The 22,973-nt window shown below is 43.1% G+C and overlaps 1 protein-coding gene across 1 annotated transcript in view; it reads left to right on the forward strand.

Moving 5' to 3' along the window:
- Window positions 1-22,973, forward strand: part of RIMKLA (ribosomal modification protein rimK like family member A) — a 43,974-nt gene that overhangs the window by 10,570 nt on the left and 10,431 nt on the right. The window contains exons 2-4 of the mRNA XM_032247162.1: window positions 7,511-7,741; window positions 12,535-12,621; window positions 18,729-18,932. Coding sequence (XP_032103053.1) covers window positions 7,511-7,741; window positions 12,535-12,621; window positions 18,729-18,932 — 522 coding nt within the window. The remainder of the gene's footprint in view (window positions 1-7,510; window positions 7,742-12,534; window positions 12,622-18,728; window positions 18,933-22,973) is intronic.

The raw sequence follows: 22,973 nt of genomic DNA on the forward strand, positions 1-22,973 counted from the left end.
GAAGGTTTGCCAAGTTCTGGGGCCCTTCCATTTTACAGAAGAGGAAACAGACCCAAAGAGATTTTTGTGTCTTACCAAGCTAAATGATAGCAGCGAAAAAAATCAGGTCTCTGACTTGAAGGCCAATACTGCATCCACTTTGCCAAATTACCTTTCATCTCATGTTTCAACTTTTTGAAGGGCCTTTCCACAGACTTATTTTAGCCCTGAGACATTCTTGAACTCAGTGCCGATAAGATGCAATGCCTTACTATTGATTTGTTTGAGAGGTAGATATTATGAATTTATTAGTTTTATGCATTTCTTTAGAGCTTAGGGGCACTAGGAGTCAACACTTCCTTTCTGAAAGTTTCCTTAATTTTTCTCTCTCCCCAGGCAGACATAATCATCCTAACTGCTCGCTCCTCCTTTGCTCTCCCTGCACCCTGATGTAGGTCTGTTGGAGCACTTAGCACATTGTGTTACAGTCTCCTCTCACTCCCCCTGCTCAACAAGACCCAGGTGCTCTACACACAACATTAATAGCATGAATAGCCACTGTGTGTGGCCTGTCTTCTTAAATTCCAGGGATATTATTTGTTTTACTCACACCTCTCAACTCCCATGCCCAGCCCTTAAGAAGACAGTGCCTGTTCCTTCCCTGTCAGTCTCTTGGCTTTTACCATTTGATCGCACTGGGGCCCGGCTTCTGACTACCAGCACCTGCATCTGTCAGAGGGCTTTGTCTGGTACAGAATCCCATGTTGCTCACACACGTATGGCAAGCCAGAAGGGTCAGAAAATTAACACCATGCCCCTGGAGCAGGCTTAACCAAAAACTGGGTTGATGTATAAACATTTGAAATTGGCCAGGCACAGTGGCTCGTGCCCTGATAGGTAGACATTATGAGTTTATTAAATTTCAGCACTTTGGGAGGCTGAGGCGGGCAAATCATCTGAGCTCAGGAGTTCGACACCAGCCTTCACAATATGGTGAAAACCTCTCTCTACAAAAATTAGCTGGGTGTAGTCCCTCATGCCTGTAACCCCAGCTACTCAGGAAGCTGAGGCAGGAGGATCACTGGAGCCCGGGAGGCAAAGGTTGCACTGAGCCGAGATCATGCCATTACACTCCAGCCTGGGAAACGGAGCGGGACCCTGTCTCAAAACAAAAAGAAAAACTTGAAGTCGTCAACTCCCTGGCCTCTCAGGTGGAATAACTGAAGTGCTTGTACTCAGTAAGCCATTTCCTAGAGTTCCTCAGCGGGATTCAGCTCTGGTTGCTGGGAGGTGGTAACTCACTTGATAGCGCACATTTTGTTTGCCCCATTCTCTACTCTACGCCCCTTCCGGAGTTTCCTGAAATTACCATCCAAATACTTTCACTTAAATTCTTTTCTCAGAGTGAGCTTCTAGGGAAACCAAACTAACACTGGGCTTGGCCCAAAGTAGATGCTAAATAAATATTCACTGAATGAATATGTGGAACAGTAAACGTGTTTTATGAGTGGAAAAAAATGAATGAATATTTAAGTTGTGTCTGTATCTTTCTCTGTGAGGAGACTATAATCCCCTGGTTTATAGAGACTGCCTAGTTCAACTTTGCATTCCTGCTTAATAGTATGTCTGACTCATACCAAACAGTTCAATAAAAGTTGAATTAAGTAACCTCAAAATCACAGTTGATGGAAAGAGAAAATGGCCACATAAATGTCTGTGGGTTTTAATGAGGTGGAGGTGAGATTTCTTTGAGCATTGTCACAAAGAACTTAAGGGAAGGAGGAGGGGTGTGTCATCTACTTGTTAAGAGTAAAGACTATTTTATGAGAAAATGCTGTGGGTGGAATAGAAAGAAGAGGAAAGGTGGAAACTGATGGAGGTGCGCCAAGTCATGTTTGGATGACACAACATCCTCATGACACAAGATAATCTGAATTGCTAAGTGGATTATCCACTTTATTTATATAGTTGATTCCTTTCTGGTGACTTTCAGAGTTTCACTGCCAGCCACTGTTACATGATCCTGCTCAAATAAAATGGTTCTAAAAGCTACCGTAAGTGAGGTCCTTGTTTGCTTCCATGCTTCAGTATCCTGCTATTTTCTTATTTTTTCTTCTTGCTTTGTACATGAAGGTTTTTTTCTAGCATACCAGACATCCGTTTAGTGTTAAAGCTTTCTTGCATGATTCCAAGGATGCACATGTGTGCACACATACAGGAGTGACATGTGTGCACATGTTGGAGGGTGATGACTCATGTATTGGCTTTGTGTAAATGCTAAGACATTTATAGTCAAATCTATTCCAAGGATCTGTATTATAAGACACCTTTAATTTAAACGAGATAATATGTGAAAGTTCTTAGCAAATAACCTAAAACACAACACATGCTCAGTTAAAATGATGTCTGAATTTAAATCTGAACTGCAGCACCTTTTATTACCCATGCCTCTACTTCCCTCTATTAGTATGATGACTGAGAATGGTTAAGTTTTAGAACTCTGCTTTCCAGTAAAGATGTGGTCGTTTCTGAAGCTGTTTCTCTTTATTATAAAGTCATTTCTTCACTATTGCACATACAAATGCAGAAGTCTGGTTATGTAGAATTTTTTTTTTTTTTTTTTGAGACAGTTTCGCTCTTGTCACCCAGGCTGAAGTGCAATGATGTGATCTCGGCTCACTGCAATATCCTCCTCCTGCGTTCAAGCAATTCTCCTCGTCTCAGCCTCCTGAGTAGCTGGGATTACAGGTGGGCGTACCACCACAGCCGGCTAATTTTTATATTTTTAGTAGAGACAGGATTTTACCATGTTGGCCAGGCTGGTCTCAACTCCTGACCTCAAGCGATCTGTCCGCCTTGGCCTCCCAAAGTGCTGGGATTATAGGTGAGAGCCACCGCACCCGGCCTAGTTATGTAGAATTTAACCCAATATATGGGTTAGAAAAAACAGACTGTGTTCTTTGGGAAAAGTTACCTCGGCTTTCTCTGTTTTTAATACATTAAAATATTTCCAAATATAAATAGAGAATACAAAAAGAAATCGGAACACAGTTACCCACAAAAGTAGATTATTCTCTTTAGAATATAGAGAAAATATTATTTTGGTTTCAAAAAGTTGGTGTTGAATGGGTTGGCAATTGGTCACTGTCCTAACTTGTTTGAGGTCTGATGACCTGTTTGGGGATAGAGTGGTCATTTTAGTTTTTGTTTTTTTTTAAGTGGTTTGAGGCTAAACATAAATCTTAAGTCCAACCCATGAGTGTGGGAGACCCTAAAATATTCCAGAAATAACTCAGCTGCCTCTCCCTCTCCCTCTCCCCAAATTAAGGTGATCCACAAGAGCACTAGGGTACTCAATCACGTGAAATCTCTTCTTGGAGGGCATGCGCCTCTCATTGTTGAGGGTCTGTTGACTGGCAGCCAAGCAGAACCGTGTTCTTCCTGATATCCTGCATCAGCTCTTAATTCCCTTGACTTGAGGTCTGTAGATTGCAGTGGAAATGTTAAGAATCCTAGGAAAGGTGATACATTAAGCTCCTCCTGTATTAAGTTTATTAGGTCCTTTCCTGAGAGGAGATTACTTAAGTGGTTAAAGGTCTCAAAATTTACAGACAGGTTTGCCAAGCGTCAGCCTTAAACCCAAGTTGTCCTTGGTGATGGCTGTGCAGAAATGTTGCTCCTACTGAAGCCACTATGAGCAACTGCTTCTCGTCTACTACTTCTAGAAAAATGATGGCAGTGGCAATGGGAAAGAGCAAGGGGCAAGTGAAGTTGCCCATGGCAAGAATGTCAGAGCTAGAGCCAGGTGCAGTGGCTCACACCTGTAATCCCAGCACTTTGGGAGGTGGGCAGATCACCTGAGGTCAGGAGTTCGAGACCAGCCTGGCCAACATCTTTAGTAGAGGTGAGACACCATCTCTACTAAAAATACAAAAAAAAAAAGAAAAAAAAAAAAACTAGCCAGGCGTGGTGGCAGGCGCCTGTAATGCCAGTTACTTGGGAAGCTAAGGTAGGAAAATCACTTGAACCCAAGAGGCGAAGGTTGCAGTAAGCTGAGAATGCACCGTTGCACTCCAGCCTGAGTGATGAGTGAAACTCCATCTCAAAAAAAAAAAAAAAGTCAGAGCTACGTCAATGGGCAGAGATTGTAGTTCGTTTTGCATCTGCATCCCTAAACCTGTCATGTCCCCCTCTGCACAGGGCTGGACAGCCAGCTGCACCTGATCTGTCTAACTGCTTAGTAGAGCCTTTTGGGCTACACTTTAACCCATTCCATTCTTCATTTATTAAAGGCTTCAATTGGAATGAGCCAGGCCCAAAGATTTACCTTTGGAGAAGAGAGATGAAGTCCTGGTAAGACTTCCTAGGTCTATGTGAATCTGCTCGTTGAGGCTGAGTTGTCTCTGTCCACTTGTGGTTGGTATTTCCAGAAATGATTGAATTCTTTTCTTCCCATTTAGAAGTTTAACTGTTTGTCTGTGGTCTCATGTTGGGATTGGAAAGCCAGACGTTTTTGCTGCTTCTCGTTTCTCTAGGTCACATTTCTGTTGTAAAGCCATTTTTCTTGTGAGGTGGTAAAAAATCTCCATAAACTGTCTTACTTTGCTTAGTAGAATGTCTGTATAGTAGTAATGGCAGTGCCTTACATATGTAGAGCATTTTATAGTTTTCAAAGCATTTCCACGTATATTATCTCACTGTGTAATGTTGTCCTGGGTGTTCTATCTTAAGCAACTTGAATATTTTTCTTTTTTCTCCAACCACTTTTGAGGCTACTACACATGGCTGGTTTACTTTTACCTTTCATATTATTTCCCCAATGGGTTATAAGTGGCAAAGGAATTTTTCAAAGAACAATAAAAGCATCTATAAGTGATCCTGTTTCCTGATGGCAAAGTGAAGATAACCCGGATGCTCTTTATAAATCGTCCCTGAGAATTAGTTCCAGTTCCTTGGATTCACATGATCAGTGGAAGTACCAAAAATAGTTTATTGTAATGATGGTACCTACCCCTTCCTTTTAAATCAGTAAAATACCTCCTAGATTGGGGGAAACTGCAACTCAGAGCCATGTAGTAGTTTTGTGTGTGTTCTGTTTTTGTTTTTTTTGTTTTTTTTTTTTTGAGACGGAGTTTCGCTCTCATTACCCAGGCTGGAGTGCAATGGCGCGATCTCGGCTCACCGCAGCCTCCGCCTCCTGGGTTCAGGCAATTCTCCTGCCTCAGCCTCCTGAGTAGCTGGGATTACAGGCACGCGCCACCATGCCCAGCTGATTTTTTGTATTTTTAGTAGAGATGGGGTTTCACCATGTTGACCAGGATGGTCTCGATCTCTTGACCTTGTGATCCACCCGCCTTGGCCTCCCAAAGTGCTGGGATTACAGGCGTGAGCCACCGCGCCCGGCCGTGTTCTGTTTTTCATCCTTGTGCCTAGAATTTTTGTATTGGTATTATTCATCACCTGGTGAAATTGTAACTTCATTAGCACCCTTTTCCCCCCTAGAATTATGTGGTTATACAGTATGTTACTTGTGAAATAGAAGGTGCTTTAGGTTAAAGCCTACAAGGTGTCTCTGTAAATTGTTTTTTAATGGGCACAATGGCTTATGCCTATAATCCCAGCACTTTGGGATGCCAAGGCAGGACAATCACTTGAGACCAGGAGTTCAAGACCAGTCTGGGCAATGTAGCAAGACTGCATCTCCACAATTTTTTTTTTAATTGGCCAGGCATGGTGGTATATACTTGTAGTCCCAGCTACATGGAAGGCTGAGGTGGCAGAATCACTTGAGCCTAGGAGTTAGAGGTTATGGTGAGCTATGATCACGCCACTATACTCTAGCCTGGGTGATAGCAAAATCCCGTCTCTAAAAAATAAAATAAATTCTTTAGAGCATTTTAGAGACTCCTTTAAGGTTCATTAGGGCAGACCGAGTAATTCCTTGAACTAACTTCTCATTGCCCTACTCATCCCATATCCTGTCTGAATCATTCCATCACCAGATTCTGGGTGCACCACAGAGACCTAGGTAATGACTTAGAGTAATACAAGCCATAGGATGTCAGGACTGGGAGGGACCAAGCAAGTTGCTGTCAACCCCTCTTACCCTTGCACTCTCCCTTATACCATCCTTGAGTGATAAACGAACCTTGGCCCTTACCTCCTAAGGGAATGGAAAAGTATCCATTTTCTTGAGCCCAAATCTATCTCCCTGTAGCTTCTACCTAATTCAACAAACACTGAGTGCCTACCATGCAGCAGGCACTATTCTAGGCACTGAGGGTACATCAGTGAACAGACAGACAAAATAAAGCTCTTACGGATATCTATCTCCTGGAGTTATAGAAGACAAGCCAAATAATTTTTCTGCACTGAAGCCCTTCAGAAACTTAAAGACTGTGCTCTTGTTCTTCTGGGTCTTCACGTCAAGCTAATATTCCCATTTAACTCAGTGGAATACGGCATCATGTCCTCTCGCGAAGTGGATTAATTGTCTTTGGATGCATTCTAGTTTTTTATATTTAATTGAATTGATTTTTAGTAGATTGATTTTTCAGAAAGTTTTTTTGTAATAAAGGTAGTAAATACTTAGAGAAATTTTGGAAAATAAAGATAAATATAAAATATCAGGAAGAAATCACCTGTAATTCTATTACCCACTGTTAAAATGTTGGTATATTTCCTTCTAGCTGCTCCCAACTTGTATCTGTTTAGATAGTTGAGATCATAATGCATTACTTATAATTTTGTATCCTGTTTTTTCACTTAACATTGACATTTGTGCATTCATTATATTGATAAAATCATTGAAATGGTTGCCTAGCTGGGCTCATTGGCTCACACCTGTAATCCTAATACTTTGGAAGGCCAAGGCAAGTGGACTGCTTGAGCTCAGGAGTGTGAGATCAGCCTGGGCAACATGGCGAAACCCCATCTCTACAAAAACACACAAAAATTAGCAAGGCATGGTGGTGCATGCCTGTAGTTCCAGCTACTCAGGAGTCAGAGTGGGAGAATTACTTGAGCCTGGGAAGCAGAGGTTGCTGTGAACCAAGCGAATGCCACTGCACTGGCCTGGGTGATAGAGTAAGACCCTGTCCCCCCAAAAAATAATTAAAAAAAAGGAAAAAAGGCTGTATAATGTGCCAAGAGTGGTAGGGATTCCTGAAGTGGGCTAAACTGTTTCCTTTTCATTAAGCCTTCAGCCTCCCAAGCCACTACACTTTGAGTCATACTTGTCCTATGGGAAGGAAGGTGACGACATATCTCCAGTGGATTCTTTTAACTTAGATTATTCTGGTTATGCTGCTTTCTTTCTGCTCATTCCTTTGCGTTTCCTCATGATCATCTGCCCGTTTGTTTGGCGTATAAGGTTGCCTGTAGAGTTTCCTTGTTACATCAGGATGTCCAGGGGGCCATTTTTGAGGCCCTGTTCCTGCTAGGTTCAGTCTTGAAGAGTTTGTTGGAACCATTTCTTCTGGTGGACTGAATGATAGCAGGCACAGCACTCACTGTTGTCCTTAAATTACAGGCCTCCAGCTAAACCAGAAGGCCCTCACCACCTTCCCAGATGTGGTACTTGTGCGGGTACCCACACCCTCAGTACAGTCAGACAGTGACATCACTGTCCTGCGACACCTGGAGAAGCTGGGCTGCCGGTTGGTCAATCGTCCACAGAGCATCTTAAATTGCATCAACAAATTCTGGACATTCCAAGAACTGGCTGGACATGGAGTCCCCATGCCAGACACCTTCTCCTATGGTGAGTCAGCTTGAAATACAGTTGGAACATATTTTCCCAAATCACGTGCATCTCTGTTTTCTTTCTCTAGAAACCTTCTAGTATCTTTGTGGTTTTTGAATGTGAGCCTGTTGATTCAACATGTTGGCCTTTCTATCTGAAATCTTTATCCTGGCCTTTCTATCTGAAAATGGCTTGGCATCTTCCCCTCTGTAAGTCATTCCACACTGTGCACCAGGCACCATGCTGGGCACTGGGCTACAGCAGTAAGCAAGAGAGTCCTGCCCTCAAGGCACTGCCAGTTCATCGGAGGCAGAGGACAAGTTAACTGGCAATTTCAGAGCAGTGTAAAAAGTGCCATGATAAGGGCCAGTGCAGAGCGGTTCAGGAGTATATGGGAGTGCTCCCAAGTCAGTTTAGATATTGAGGAAGGCTTCCTAAAAGGGCTAACATAGAGCTAAGCCGACGTTATCTAGCTAAGTGAAGGGAGATTGTGGGAGGGGGTTAATGTAAAGAGAGAGCAGAATATAGAAAGACCCAGAGGGGAGAGACACTCTGACCTGTTGGTGGTATTCTGAGTAGTTTGTAGAATGTTAAGAGAGTTACAGTTGAAATATAAGGCTGGGAAGATAAGAGGGCACTATATACAGCATGTGAAGATTAGGGTTAATCCTGGGAGTTAACAGGAAGTTATGGGAGGGCTTTAATCAGGGAGGTGGCCTGATCAGAGTTATAGTTCAGAAGATCACTTTGGCTACACTGTGGAGAAGGAATTGGATAGGGGCAAAGTAGAGCCAGGACAAGTACTGGTAGGTCTTTAAAATAGTCCCAGTGAGCAATGATGGTCTAAACAGTGAGAATGAAGATGTGTGAACAGATTCAGGAATTGTGAAGGTCGTAGAAATAATAGGACATGATGATTGCTCTATATGAGAGTATGGAGAGGAATCAAGAGTGACTGGTTTCTGATCTGAGCAACCAGATATGAAAGCAGACATTCACTAAGACTAGAAATGTGAAAGGAGAGAAGATGATTGATGGGTAGGGGGTGAAGGATTGTAGGGGAGAGATTATTTCAGTTTGAGACATGATCTGTTTGGGGCATCTGTAGTGCATGCAAATAAAAATATTTAGTAGGCAGCAGATAAATCAAAGCTTCTGAAAGAAGCGCAGACTAGGGAAGTGTAGTTGGAAACCTTCATTATGTGAGGTGACGTCCCAGGAATGGATGAGAGTACTCAGGGAGATTGTGCAGGAAGAAAAGAGGGCTGATCTGTTCACCTAAAATGGTTAAAATGGTAACTTTTATGTATATTTTAACACAAACATTTTTTTAAAAGAGGGAATCCTTTAGGGCAGTGGTCCCCAGGCTTTTTGGCACCAGGGACCAGTTTCACGGAAGACAGTTTTTCCACAGATTGGGGGTGGGGTGGAGGAGGATGGTTTCAGGATGAAACTGTTCCTCCTCAGGTCATCACGCATTAGTTAGATTGTTATAAGGAGGGCACAGTTCATAATAGGGTTTGAGCTCCTATGAGAATCTAATGCCACCACTGATCTGACAGGAGGTGGTGCTCAGGCAGTAATGCTTGCTCACCCACTGCTCACCTGATATGCTGCCCGGTTCTTAACAGACCATGGTCTGGTACTAGGGTTGGGGACTCCTCCTTTAGGGAATGGGTACAGGAAGAGGAATCTATAAAAGAAACTAATCATTTGAGCTCAGGAGTTCAAAGCTGCTTTGAAGTATGATAATGCCATTGCACTCCAGCCTGGGTGACAGAATGAGACTCCATGCCTTTAAAAAAAGAAAGAAAAGAAAAGGAAGGAAGGAAGGAGGGGGAGAGGGAGGGCAACTACTTGAGAGGTGAGAAGAGAAAGAAGAGAGGTTGCAGAAGCCAGTGGAGAGAATATAAGGATGGTGTCATCAAAAGTGTTGCATGATTCCAAAAGGACAACATAATGTGTGTGTGTTGGGTTCAGCAACAGGGAGTTGAATGAATACAGTTTCAGCTTAGTGCTGGAGAGAGGGGTGAAGAAATAAATGGAAAGTGAGGAAATGGTCTATAACTCTCAGTGGCTGGATGTTAGAGATACAAAGTTATAGTTAAGGGATGATGCAGGTTTAAGGAACAAGGACTCTATTTGCTTAAGATGGAAGAGAACTGAGCATGTTTAAAATGCCTGTGAAATTAGGAATTGTGAGGTTGAATATATAGCAGAGAGGGTGCAGGATCCCTGGGGAGGTGAGAAAGGGAGTCTAAAGCACAGTGGGGCAGGGATGGATTAGGAGGACTTCTCTTACTGCATCGTAAAGAAGGGAAGAAAGGATGGCTAGAGAGAACGTAAGCTTATCAGTGGGATGGTTGGAAGTTGGGAGTTCCCTTCTTACAAAATATCCTCTTCATGAAGATACCCCTAATTACTTTCACTGCCTCATTGTCTTTTTTTTTTTTTTTAAATCATTAGCACTCTTATGAACTAGACAGGTCTTGTTAGTGTTCTAGAGTATTTTGCTTTGCCCGTGATAGGCAGAATAATGCCACTCCCCCACCCTGAGATACCCATGTCCTAATCCCTGGAACCTGTGATTATATTAGGTTATATGGCAAAAGGGAATTAAGGCAGCAGATGGAGTTGATTGCTAAGCAGATGACCTTAAGATAGGGAGATTATTCTAAATTATCCAGGAGGGCCCAATGTTGTATGTGTCCTTAAAAGTGAAAGAGGAAAGCAGAAAAAAGTCAGAGGGAGACGTAACCAAGGGGGAAGATCAGAGTGATGACATTTGAGGACCCTACCTGCTATTGCTGGCTTTGGAGATGGAAGAGGGCCAGGAGCCAAGGGAAGTGGGGAGCCTCTAGAACCTGGAAAATGCATGGAAATAGATTTTCCTCTAGAGCCTAACGTTTTTTTTTTTTGAAACAGTATTCTGCTCTGTTGTCCAGAGTATACTGCAGTGGCACGATCGCGGCTCACTGCAGCCTCCTGGGCTCAACTGATCCTCTCACCTTAGCCTCCCAAGTAGCTGGGACCACAGGCATGCACCACCACACCCAGCTAATTTTTGTATTTTTTTGTAGAGGTGGGGTTTCACTATGTTGCCCAGACTGGTCTCAAACTCCTGAGCTCAGGCAGTTCACCCACCTTGACCCCCACAAAGTGCTGGGATTCCAGGCATGAGCCACCACACCCAGTCTTGGCTAACATTTTAATTTTAACCCAGTAATACCTGTGTTGGACTTCTGACTACAGAACTGTATGACAATAGATTTGTGTTGTTTGAACCACCAAGTTGTTGTAATATGTTACAGCAGCAAGAGAAACCAGCACCCCAGTGTACCTACAAAACACATCTATCCAGCACATTTTTTTAGAACTAGAAAGTGAAAAGAAGGACCTCTAAACAGCCTAAATATGTGTCACGAATTCCAACAAGCATTGAACCTCCCTCTTTCACTTAATGAATGGGAAAGCCCACCGGACTCTCATCTGGAACCTAGTTTCCCCTGTGCTGGAAAAATCATCTCACAAGTTGCTTTGTCCTTTCTAACCCCACAGCAAAGAGAAGCAGGAAAAGAGGCTTCCTTCTGCTCTATAGTGACAGCAGTGAGACATATTAGTTGACATCTGACAGCAAGGAACGTGACAAACCATTAAAGAAACCAGATTCCCAAACTAGAAAGTGCACTAGTTTGGTACCATTAAATGGAGGGCAGAGGTAGTCCCTCAGGGTATTATAGTGCAGCCATTAATATTCATGACATTGACCCTAAGTTATCAAGAAAAGATTATATTTGATATAGTATATATAGGAGCTCAGTTCATAAAACAATTTAGAACTACTTTCATGCACATCATTATTCATATTTTTTAAAATAAGGCTTATAGGAGTATGGTAGAGCCAGTTCAGGCTTCAGAGTCATACCTTAATTTTGGGTGAGACAAATTCCCAGGCTTGGTTTCTTTTCTATTGCTGCATAACGAACTTCTAAAAACTAAGAAGCTTCAAATTATACTCATTGATTATCTTGTAGTTTCTGTAGGTCAGAAGTCTAGCCACAGCGTAGCTGGGTTCTCTGCTTAGGTCTCCATAGGCTGAAATCGTGGTGTCGGCTGGGGCTGTGGTCCCACCTGAAGTTTGGGATCTTTTTCCAAGCTGCCTGGTTGTTGGCAGTCAGTGTCTTGCTGTTACGGGATTAAGTCGCCCACTTACTTGCTAGCCGTCAGTTGGGCCATTCTCCTCTAGAGGCTGCCCCCCTCTCCCTGCCACATGGCCTTCACCACAACATGGCAGTTTGCTCCTTCAAGGCTAGAAGAAGAGACTCTCTGATGTTTCACCTTTTTTTTTTTTTTAAAGGGACTCATCTGATTAGGTCAGGCTCACCAGGGGTCATCTCCCTTTCTGTTAAATTCAAAATAACAGGAATGATATCCAACATAGTCACTGGTCCCTTCTACACTTAGAAGAGGGGGTTATATAAGGTGTGTAAACCAGGGAGCAGGTATCTTGGGGTTCCACCTACCACAGCCATTGTAAAGGGTCAAGTGTCTGCCTATATGATATAAGGATTACATGGACTAGAGCATGTGAAGCCTTTACCACATAGAAGGTACCTGCTAAATGTTGGTTTCTTTACCTCTCTGCTCCCACCTTTTACCTTGCAGGTGCATAATGTGAGTCTGTTGAATCAAATGTGTTTGAACGGCCTTAATTAGAGAGAGAGATGAGGCCTCAGAAGAATTCCTACAGAGGGTCAGGGCTGGGGTGACCATCCGCCTTACCTTCACTGACTTTTACCTTTTCTTGGCAGGTGGGCATGAAGACTTCTCAAAAATGATTGATGAAGCTGAGCCCCTGGGCTACCCGGTCGTGGTGAAGAGCACACGAGGCCACCGGGGTCAGTGCCACCTCTCCAGGGCTTCCTGGGTAATCAGCCCACTAGGGCTGCTGCTCTGCCTGGACAAGACACTTCTCAAGCACTGCTTAGAAAAATGGAGCTCCCCTTTGAGGAGCTTGCAGTGTCCTTTCCTCTTTGTCTTCTGTTCTTGCTTTTCTGAGATCCTGCTCATCTCTTCCTTGGACTATTGCAGCCGACTCCTGACTTGATGATGATCAGTTTCCCTAACTCCACTGCCACTGCCTCTTCTGTTTTGTTTTGTTTTGAAGTAATTTCTCTGAAACATAGATCTATTCTTGTCACTCTCTCACTGAAAAACCCTCCCAAGACCATGTGCTGCCTGTTAGAGTCCATATTCCTCATCACGAAATGGAAGGCCCTGCTCAAAAAGCCGCAGCCTTCCCTTGCAGCCTCCCCTGGCCACATGAACCATTAATAATCCATTCCAGACTACTTCTCGTTCACCCAGTAGACCATGCATTTTCCTCTCTTTAAGCGTCTGCTTTTTTCCCTTTGCTGAGAATACCATCTTTCTCTGATCACCTGGTCAACTTCTGCTCATCCTTTAAGGCCAGCTCCAGGTATCATTTCTTTTCTACACACATCCCTGATCTCCCTTCCTGTCTTCCAGACAAAATTAATTGTTCTTTCCTTTTTGTTTCCATAGCATTTTATATGTGCCTCTAGCAGAGTGCTACACTTTTTAACAGTTTACAGGTTTATATGTCCGCTTCCTTTACTAGACTGCCAGCTGCTCAGTGGTGGGGACCAGGTCCAGAGCATCTTTCTCTGTAAGGCTTACTGCAGTGCTCAGTGCATCATAGGGACTCAGTAGGGACATCAGCAGCAGAAAGCAGTCCTCCTGCAGTATATGAGCAGGTGCCTCATTGGGACACCCAGGCAGCATGCTTAAATGCTCTGGGCATCTGGAGTGAGAGAAGGTCACCCTAAATAGATACGTAGTGAGCAACTACTATGGTGTAGGGACTATGCAATAGAAATGAAGTAGACAGCACTCCATTCTAGGCGACAGAGCAAGACCTTGTCTCCCCCCACCAAAAAAAAAGAACTAGACCCAATCACTATTCTCTTGGAGTTCAAGTGTGTAGATAGTAGGCACAGTTGCATTGCACGGTGATCACTGCCATAGCAGGTGTGTCTAGGGGTCTGTTTGAGCCTACAGGAGGGAGGGGACAACTCTGCCATGAAGTCTTCAGTGGAAGAAAAGGAGACTTAAATGGAAGTGTAGAATTTGAACTGGAGGAAGTGAGCGAGCAACACACAGAAGCAGGGGTAGGCAAAGCAACCTTTGAGCATAGATGAGTCCTGTTGAGGAGCAGAGAAAGGAGCCTGGGTAGCAAAGCGGGGCTCTTCGTGCTATCCAGACATGCTGCTGAGCTCAATTTCAACCAGCCTTTCAACCAGTTATTTTTTTACTGTAGTAAAATATACATAACATAAAATACAAATATTTATTGAGTGTCTACAAAATGCCAGGCACCATTCCAGGCTTTGGGGATACAGATAAGAACAAAAGTTCCTGCACTGAAGGAGCTTACATTGTAGAAAGGTAAGACAGACAGCAAACGGAAATTAAATATAATACATAATATTTTGTAAATTAAAAAAAAATTGAAATATAATTCACATAAAAATTTACCAGTGCAAAGTAAAATTCTGTGGGTTTTAATGTACTCACTATGTTTTACGACTATTACCACTGCTTAATTTCAGAGCATTTCCATGACTTCCAAAAGAAGCCTCACACCTAGTAGTAGTTAGTCCTGATTGCCTCTCCCTCAGTCCCTGGCAAGTACTGATCTCTTATTAATAACACTTTGTTACTATAGATTTGCCTGTTTTGGCTATTTTATATAAGTGGATTTATACAGTATGTGGACTTTTGTGTATGGCTTCTTTCACATAGCATGATGTTTTCAAGGTTCATCCACGTTGTAGCAAGTAACACTAGTTTATCTCTTTTTGAGACTTAACAATATGTGGTATTGGCTGTACCACATTTGGTTTACCTGTTCATCAGTTGGTGGACATTTGGATTGTTTCCACTTCGTGACTATTATGAATAATGCTGCTGTGAACATCTGTGTACAAGTGTTTGTGTGAACACACGTTTTCATTTCTCTTGGATATATCCCTAGGCATGGAATTGCTAGGTCATATAGTAATTCTATGTGTAACTCTTAAAGGACTGCCAAATTGTTTTTCATAATGGCTATGTCATTTTACATTTCCACCAGCAATGTTTGAGGGTTCCAATTTCTCCATATCCTCACCATCACTTGTTACTTTTTAATGTATGTATGTAGGTTTCGATTTGAATTTACCCAAAGTCTAATCGTGTTGGGCATCTTTTCATGTGCTTGTTGGCCATTTGTATACCTTCTTTGGAGGAATGTTTTTTTCATATCCTTCGTTCACTTTTTTTTTCTTTTTTCTTGGGAGATGGGGTCTCTCTGTTGCCCAGGCTGGAGTGCAGTGATGCGATCTCGGCTCACTGCAACCTCCATCCCCCAGGTTCAAGCGATTCTCTTGCCTCAGCCTCCTGAGTAGCTGGGATTGCAGGCGGCTGCCACCATGCCTGACTAATTTTTTTGTATTTTTAGTAGAGCTAGGGTTTCACCATCTTGGCCAGGCTGTCTTGAACTCCTGACCTTGTGATCTACCTGCCTTGGTCTCCCAAAGTGCTGGGGTTACAAGCCTGAGCCACCGTGCCCAGCCCCCTTTGCCCACTTTTTAACTGGGTTTTTAATCATTTTATTTTTGAGTTTGAAGGGTTCTTGTATAATGTAGGTTTTTTTTTTTTTTTTAGACAGGCTCTCGCTGGACTGCAATGGTGTGATCTCGGCTTATTGCAACCTCTGCATCTTGGGCTCAAATGATCCTCCTGCCTCAGCCTCCCAAGTAGCTGGGACGATAGGCATGCGCCACCATGCCTGGCTGATTTTTGTATTTTTTGTAGAGACAAGATTTTGTCATGCTGCCCAGGTTGGTCTCAAATTCCTGGACTCAAGCCATCCATACACCTCGGCCTCCCAAAGTGCTGGGATTACAGGTGTGAGCCACTGCACCCAGCCATATAATATAGATTCTAAATCCTTATTAGATATATAATAACATGTTTGAACATGTTTTTCCCATTCTGTAGGTTGTCTTTTCATTTCTTGTATAGTAGCTTTGATACACAAAAGTTTTTTTATTTTAGAAAGTCTAACTTGTCTATTTTTCTTTTTTTTTTTTTTGCTTCTATGTGCTTTTGATGTCATTTTTTGCCTTCTAAAAGCTTTATAGTTTTAGCCCTTTCCTTTGAGTCTTTGATCCATTTTGAGTTAATCTTTATGTATGGTATGAGGTAGGGGTTCAACTTTATTATTTTGCATGTGGATATACAGTTTTCCTAATACCATTTGTTGAAGAGCCTGTTTGTTTGCCCACTAAATGCTGTTGGAACCCTTGTCAAAAATCAGCTCACCATGTGTGTGAAGGTTTATTTCTGGGCCTTCAATTTTATTCCATTGATATAGTTCTGTCTTTATGCCAGGCCACACTGTCTTGATTACTGTAACTTTATAGTAAGTTTTGAAATTTGACCCTTTTTCTCTCAAATGGGATTAACCATCCTTGTCATAATAGCTTCCTAGTGCTAGCATGAGGTATAGGTGAAATAATAAAAAATCAAAGTGCTTGGCACTTGGTACATTATTAACCAATCTTGCTGCCTTTCTCTCCCTTTTTCCTTCTTGACTTAAAACTGTAGCTCCTTTACTAACTGCAGACTGAGCCCTGTATTAGAACTTCTGTACCAGAAACCAAGAAACCCAGTTCCTATCTCTAGTCCCCATCTCTGCTGAAAATCCTACTTAATGTCCAGAGAACTCCAGTGCATATACCTGAATCCCAGCCATCTGTTGCCAGAAGCCATATCTCCTGGCATCAGATGTGTACCTGCTTGCCCCACACTCATTGACTGAAGACAGGTAACACTGATGCTGCATCATGCACACTTGCTGGGGCCTCTCCATTTTCCTACTTTGCCCCCTTGCTGGGCCCTCTCCAGCTTCCCTGACACTGATGCCCACTTACCTGCACACCCTTCTGTCACCTGCCACATGGACATCTTCAGATCATGTGGCCCTATTCCTCTAGCTCTGTTGGGTGTCTAGGGTGTAGTCATCTCGGGAATGATTGCTTCCTGGTTGTAACACGTTTTGGAGGTTACTTTTCAGTTGTATGTAGCACTAGGGACTGGTCTTTTTATTAGGACTTCAGAAGAGTTCCACTCCTTGTAAGATGGTGACACAAAGCTTAGGAAAACCATTACTTTGTTCCATATTTGCTGAAAAGAATGCTCAGACTAGGCATACTCATGTCAGCTTTGCAGAGCAAATTTATCAGAACATCTGCTCAGGCCTAATATAATATAACTGGTATATTAGCTATTATTATAGCTAATATACCAATGGAAAAGCCAATGTTGGATGGACATGGTGACTCACACCTGTAATCCCAGCACTTTGGGAGGCTGAGACAGGCAGATCACTTGAGGCCAGGAATTTGAGACCAGCTAGCTGACATGGTGAGACCCTGTCTCTACTAAAAATATAAAAATTAGCCAGGTGTGGTGGTGCATGCCTATAATCCCAGCTACTTTGGAGGCTGAGGCAGGAGAATTGCTTTAACCCGGAAGGCAGAGGTTGCAGTGAGCCAAGATCACACCACTGCACTCCAGCCTGGGTGACAGAGCGAGACTGCCTTAAAAAAGAAAATGCTAATACTAAATAATAACAAAAGTGTAGGCAATTTGAACAGAAAGAATTTAAGCCCGATGCAGTGTCTCACACCTGTAATCCCAGCACTTTGGGAAGCCTGAGGCCTGTGGATCATGAGATCAAGAGTTCAAGACCAGCCTGGCCAAGATGGTGAAACCCCGTCCCTACTAAAAATACAAAAATTAGCCTGGCACAGTGGTGAGCAACTGTAATCCCAGTTACTCAGAAGGCTGAGGCAGGAGAATCGCTTGAACTTGGGAGACAGGTTGCAGTGAGCTGAGATCATGCCAGCTGTACTCTACCCTGGGCAACAGAGCAAGACTCCGTCTAAGAAAAAAAAAAAGAATTCAGAATCAAGAAGGAATGCTTTCTGCAGAGATTAGTAGAGGCAGAGGCCATTCCTTTCAGAATTAAATGGTGTAGCCAAGTAACAGCTTTATGTCTAAAGGGAAGGATGCCTGTCAGTGGTTCCCTCCTTTGAGCTCCGAAAGAATTACGCATAGACCTCTCTTGATGTTGTATCACACTGTGCTACCTTTTTTTTGAATCTCTCTCCATCCAGACTTGGAATTTCTCTAAAGTATGTTCAATAAATTACGTTCTACAAACATTAATTGACATCTTCCCTGCGCATATAGCCCAGTGTTAAGTTTGGGGAATTTTTTAACAATGAGTTAGATGTAGACCCTGCCTAATCAGCATCCTGGGGGGTGATGGGAGATGCTAATTAACTGTTTTTCGAACTGAATTGATTAGATCCTTGGGATTCTATTTTGGCTCTTTCTTTGTGTTTCTGGAATATATCATTATGTCATTTCAAAAAGAGTGATGGTGAAGGGAAAGGGTATTAGGACCTGAGGAAAGTTAGGGGAAAGTAAGGTTCATTGGTCATTTGATAAGAAGCAAAAGTCAGTCTGTGTGCGGTGGCTCATGTCTGTAATCCCAGCACTTTGGGAGGCTAAGATGGGTGGATCATGAGGTCAGGAGATTGAGACCATCTGGCCAATGTAGTGAAACCATGTCTCTTCAAAAAAAATACAAAACTTACCTGGGCATGGTGGTGGGTGCCTGTAATCCCAGCTACTCAGAAGGCTGAGGCAGGAGAATCCCCTGAACCCAGGAGGCAGAGGTTGCAGTGAGACTCTGTCTCAAAAAAAAAAAAAAAGCAGCAACAAAAGTCTAGCAGAGAAATAGAAGGGATCAAAGTGAGGCAAGTTCAGAGAGAACTGATGACTTTGTGGACAAGGAGGCCAAATGGCAAGAACAGTATCCAGAGGCTTCTCTAATCCCTCATCTCGCTCTTTGTCTTTCTTCTTAAAGGAAAAGCTGTTTTTCTGGCAAGAGATAAACATCACCTCTCTGACATCTGCCATCTGATCCGCCATGATGTGCCCTACCTGTTCCAGAAGTACGTGAAGGAGTCCCATGGAAAGGACATCCGGGTGGTGGTGGTAGGGGGCCAAGTCATAGGCTCTATGCTTCGCTGTTCCACCGATGGACGGATGCAGAGCAACTGCTCTCTCGGTAAGGTATAAAAGTGCAGGGTGTTATTAGGGTGTTTGGACTCATTCAGCAAATGTATATCGATCCCTACTGTCTTGTCGGACCCTCTGCTAGACACCAGGATCTCATAGATGAGAATGAGGAACAAACCCTTTCCTGTGGCAGCAAGCAGTCCAGGAGGGGAGCATATGAGTGTAAGTGCTGCGGCAGAGGTCAGGCAAAGAGTGTCAGGACATGGAGGATTGAACCCTATCCTCTAGGTGTTAAGACTTAAAACAGAGAGTGACATGAAGACCGACGCTGGAGAAAAACTCCCATTTAGGTAAAGGATGGAGCAAAGGCATAAGATGGGAGGTAGGGAGGTGAGTTTTGAAGCTGTTGCAACAACTCAGGCAAAAAATAATGAGTCTAAACTAAAGTCATGACAGGAGAAGTATCGTATTTTCCTTTTATGTTTTAACAGAAAATGTTTTCCTTTTTTGTATGATGCTATTAGAAAGCTACAGTTTATGCTTTGGTTGCATGCATAAACACATCCCATTAACCTGTTGATAGTGTTTGTTTTCTGTTGTGCTGAATGGAGATATTCCAAGAAGAATGTAAGTTCTTGTCCCCATCACAGAAAATTATTGTCAGCCTCATTGAATTAGTTTGTATGTTGGTAATAGGAAAAAAAATCACCATTGCTAGTTTGATTTCCTAAATTGCTAGATTTCCTAAATCACCAGAAGGATATTCCAAGTCCAGTGACTGATAAAGAGGCTTAGGTGCTATCTGGCACTTCTTTAATTGATAGTCATTGGGCGTTTCCAGGAACAGACTCTATGATAGATGTCGAGAATGTAGAGATTATGAGAGAGCCCCTGCCCTCAGGTAGCATGTGATCCCATAAAGAAGACATATGGGCCACGTGTGGTGGCTTATGCCTGTAATCCCAGCATTTTGGAAAGCCAAGGCAGGAAGATCACTTAAAGCCAGGAGTTTGAGACCATACTGGACAACAAAGCGAGACCCCTATCTCTACAGAAAATTTTTTAAAAGTTAGCCAAGTGTACTAGCACATGCCTGTAGTACCAGAAAGCTGAGGTGAGAGGATCCTTTGAGCCTAGGAGTGTGAGGCTGCAGTGAGCTATAATTGCACCATAGCACCCCAGTTTGGGCAACAGAATGAGACCCTATCTCTTAAAAAAAAAAAAAGATAATTGTAAGATACTGTGATAAAGTGGTGTGATGGAGTCAAATGCCAGATTCAAGTTGACAGATTCAAGTTGACACACTACTAAGTGTCTTACATGCTATCTCATTTTCTTTTTTCTTTTTCTTTTTTTTTGAGACGGAGTTTCGCTCTTGTTACCCAGGCTGGAGTGCAATGGCGCGATATCGGCTCATCGCAGCCTCCGCCTCCTGGGTTCAGGCAATTCTCCTGCCTCAGCCTCCTGAGTAGCTGGGATTACAGGCACGCGCCACCATGCCCAGCTAATTTTTGTATTTTTAGTAGAGACGGGGTTTCACCATGTTGACCAGGATGGTCTCGATCTCTTGACCTCGTGATCCACCCGTCTCGGCCTCCCAAAGTGCTGGGATTACAGGCTTGAGCCACTGTGCCCGGCCTTTTTTTTTTCATTTTTGAGACAGAGTCTTGCTCTGTTGCCCAGGCTAGAATGCAGTGGCATGATCCCGGCTCACTGTAACCTCCTCCAAGTGATTCTGATGTCTCAGCCACCTGAGTAACTGGGATTATAGACATGTACCACCACACCTGGCTGATTTTTGTATTTTTAGTAGAGACAGGGTTTCATCATGTGGGCCAGGCTAGCCTCAAGAGATCCACCCCGCTCGGCCTCCCAAAGTGCTGGGATTATAGGTATGAGCCACCATGCCCAGCCCATTTTAATGATAATCATGTTTAGTATCACAGTATTGAACCTTGTGTGTTATTTTTACTTTTTTAGTTACCTTACAAAATCCATTCATTAGTAATCATGTGGTTTTATAATTTATCCACATTAGTTTTCTTAGTGAGCCATTTTAAAACTGTTTTTTAGCCTTTTTTAGATACAGTGTTATGGGAAGGAACAGTGTTAAGGTAAAGACACTAGTTATTGGACCTGAGAATATAATTCTTAAATCTTTCCAAGGAGGCTAACTGGAGACAGTTAAATCTGAAGTCCTAGCTTTTTAGCAAAGTAAGAGCAATCAGTCTCTCTGTCCTTCGCACAGAATTTTGTCTCAGTCCTTTCCGTCTCTGTCTCTCTCTCTCTCTCTCTCTCCTTTTTTTTTTTTTTTTTGGTCCATTAAGGCATTTTACTTATAAATGTTAATATGTGTTACATCCCTAGTAAAAGAATCCCAGGATTTTCCCACCTGTGTGTTTTCATCTTACTTCTTCACAGGCCATGATGGCTGTGATGCCAGCTGAGGTTGTCAGTACAGTGAAACCAAACTGACGGGATGGGAGCAGATTATTCTGCCATTTTTCTAGATCTTCAAGTTGCACATCAGACAGGGTTTGTTCACTCCACCCTTGTTTAACCTGCCTACGAGGTTTACAACAGTTTTCCCAGCTCTGTGATCATCAGTGATTGCAGATTTGCCGGCATAACTATGCTTTGTCTTCACAGTTAGAAACCAGATGATAACTTAGGAGCATGGCCTAACAAGAACCTGGCGTTTGTCTCTCTCTTCGGCATTGGTGATGCTCTCGAGAGTATCAGCCAGGGCATTGACATACACCATTATGGTAGCACAGAAAGATGGCAGAAAGAGCCATCTCTCTCTCCTTAAAAATCAATAAGTTAATTGTATTTGTTCTATTCTTAAGAGGAATACATTCTCAGTGTAGAAAATTTGGAAAATATGGCCGGGCGTGGTGGTTCACATTCGAAATCCAAGCACTTTGGGAGGCCAAGGTGGGCGGATCACCTGAGGTCAGGAGTTTGAAATTAGCCTGTCCAACATGGTGAAACGCTGTCTCTACTAAAAATACAACAATTAGCCAGGCATCGTGGTGGGCGCCTGTAATCCCAGCTACTCAGGAGCCTGAGGCAGGAGAAGAATCGCGTGAACCCAGCATGTGGAGGTTGCAGTGAGTCTAGATCGTGCCACTGCACTCCAGCCTTGAGTGACAGGGCAAGCAGAGCAAGACTATCCAAAAAAAATTGTTTTTGGAAAACACAGCAAAGTCAAATGAAAAAGGTGTTTATCATCCCCACCATTTAGAGAAAACAACTGTTAATATTTTGGTGTAACTTACAGTCTTTTCTTCTGAGAAATCTCTTTTTGCCTAGTTATGGTCATATTGTATAGTCTTTTTTTTTTTTTTTTTTTTTTTTGAGACAGAGTTTTGCTCTTGTTGTCCAGGCTGGAGTGCAATGGTGCAATCTTGGCTCACTGCAACCTCTGCCTCTCGGGTTCAAGTGATTCTCCTGCCTCAGCCTCCAGAGTAGCTGGGATTACAGGCATTCGTCACCATGCCTGGCTAATTTTGTATTTTTAGTAGAGACAGGGTTTCTCCATGTTGATCAGTCTGGTGTAGAACTCCCGACCTTAGATGATCTGCCCACCTCAGCCTCCCAAAGTGCTGGGATTACAGGCGTGAGCCACTGCACCCAGCCATATTGTAGAGTCTTAAATCCCCCGTGTTCCCATGTGATTACAAGCTCTCTGTGGGCACTATTATTTATTTTTATTTTTATTTATTTATTTATTTATTTATTTATTTTTTTTTTGAGACGGAGTTTCACTCTTGTTGCCCAGGCTGGAGTGCAATGGCGCGATCTCGGCTCACTGCAACCTCCGCCTCCTGGGTTCAGGCAATTCTCCTGCCTCAGCCTCCTGAGTAGCTGGGATTACAGGCATGCGCCACCATGCCCAGCTGATTTTTTTTTGTATTTTTAGTAGAGACGGGGTTTCACCATGTTGACCAGGATGGTCTCGATCTCTTGACCTCGTGATCCACCCGCCTCGGCCTCCCAAAGTGCTGGGATTACAGGCGTGAGCCACCGCGTCCGGCCCATTTATTTTTATTTTTGAAAAAGAGTTTCACTCTGTGAAACAGGCTGG

The sequence above is a fragment of the Sapajus apella genome, unplaced genomic scaffold (assembly GCF_009761245.1).
Source record: "Sapajus apella isolate SASKATOON/1434 unplaced genomic scaffold, GSC_monkey_1.0 scaffold62, whole genome shotgun sequence".
Lineage (NCBI taxonomy): Eukaryota > Metazoa > Chordata > Mammalia > Primates > Cebidae > Sapajus > Sapajus apella.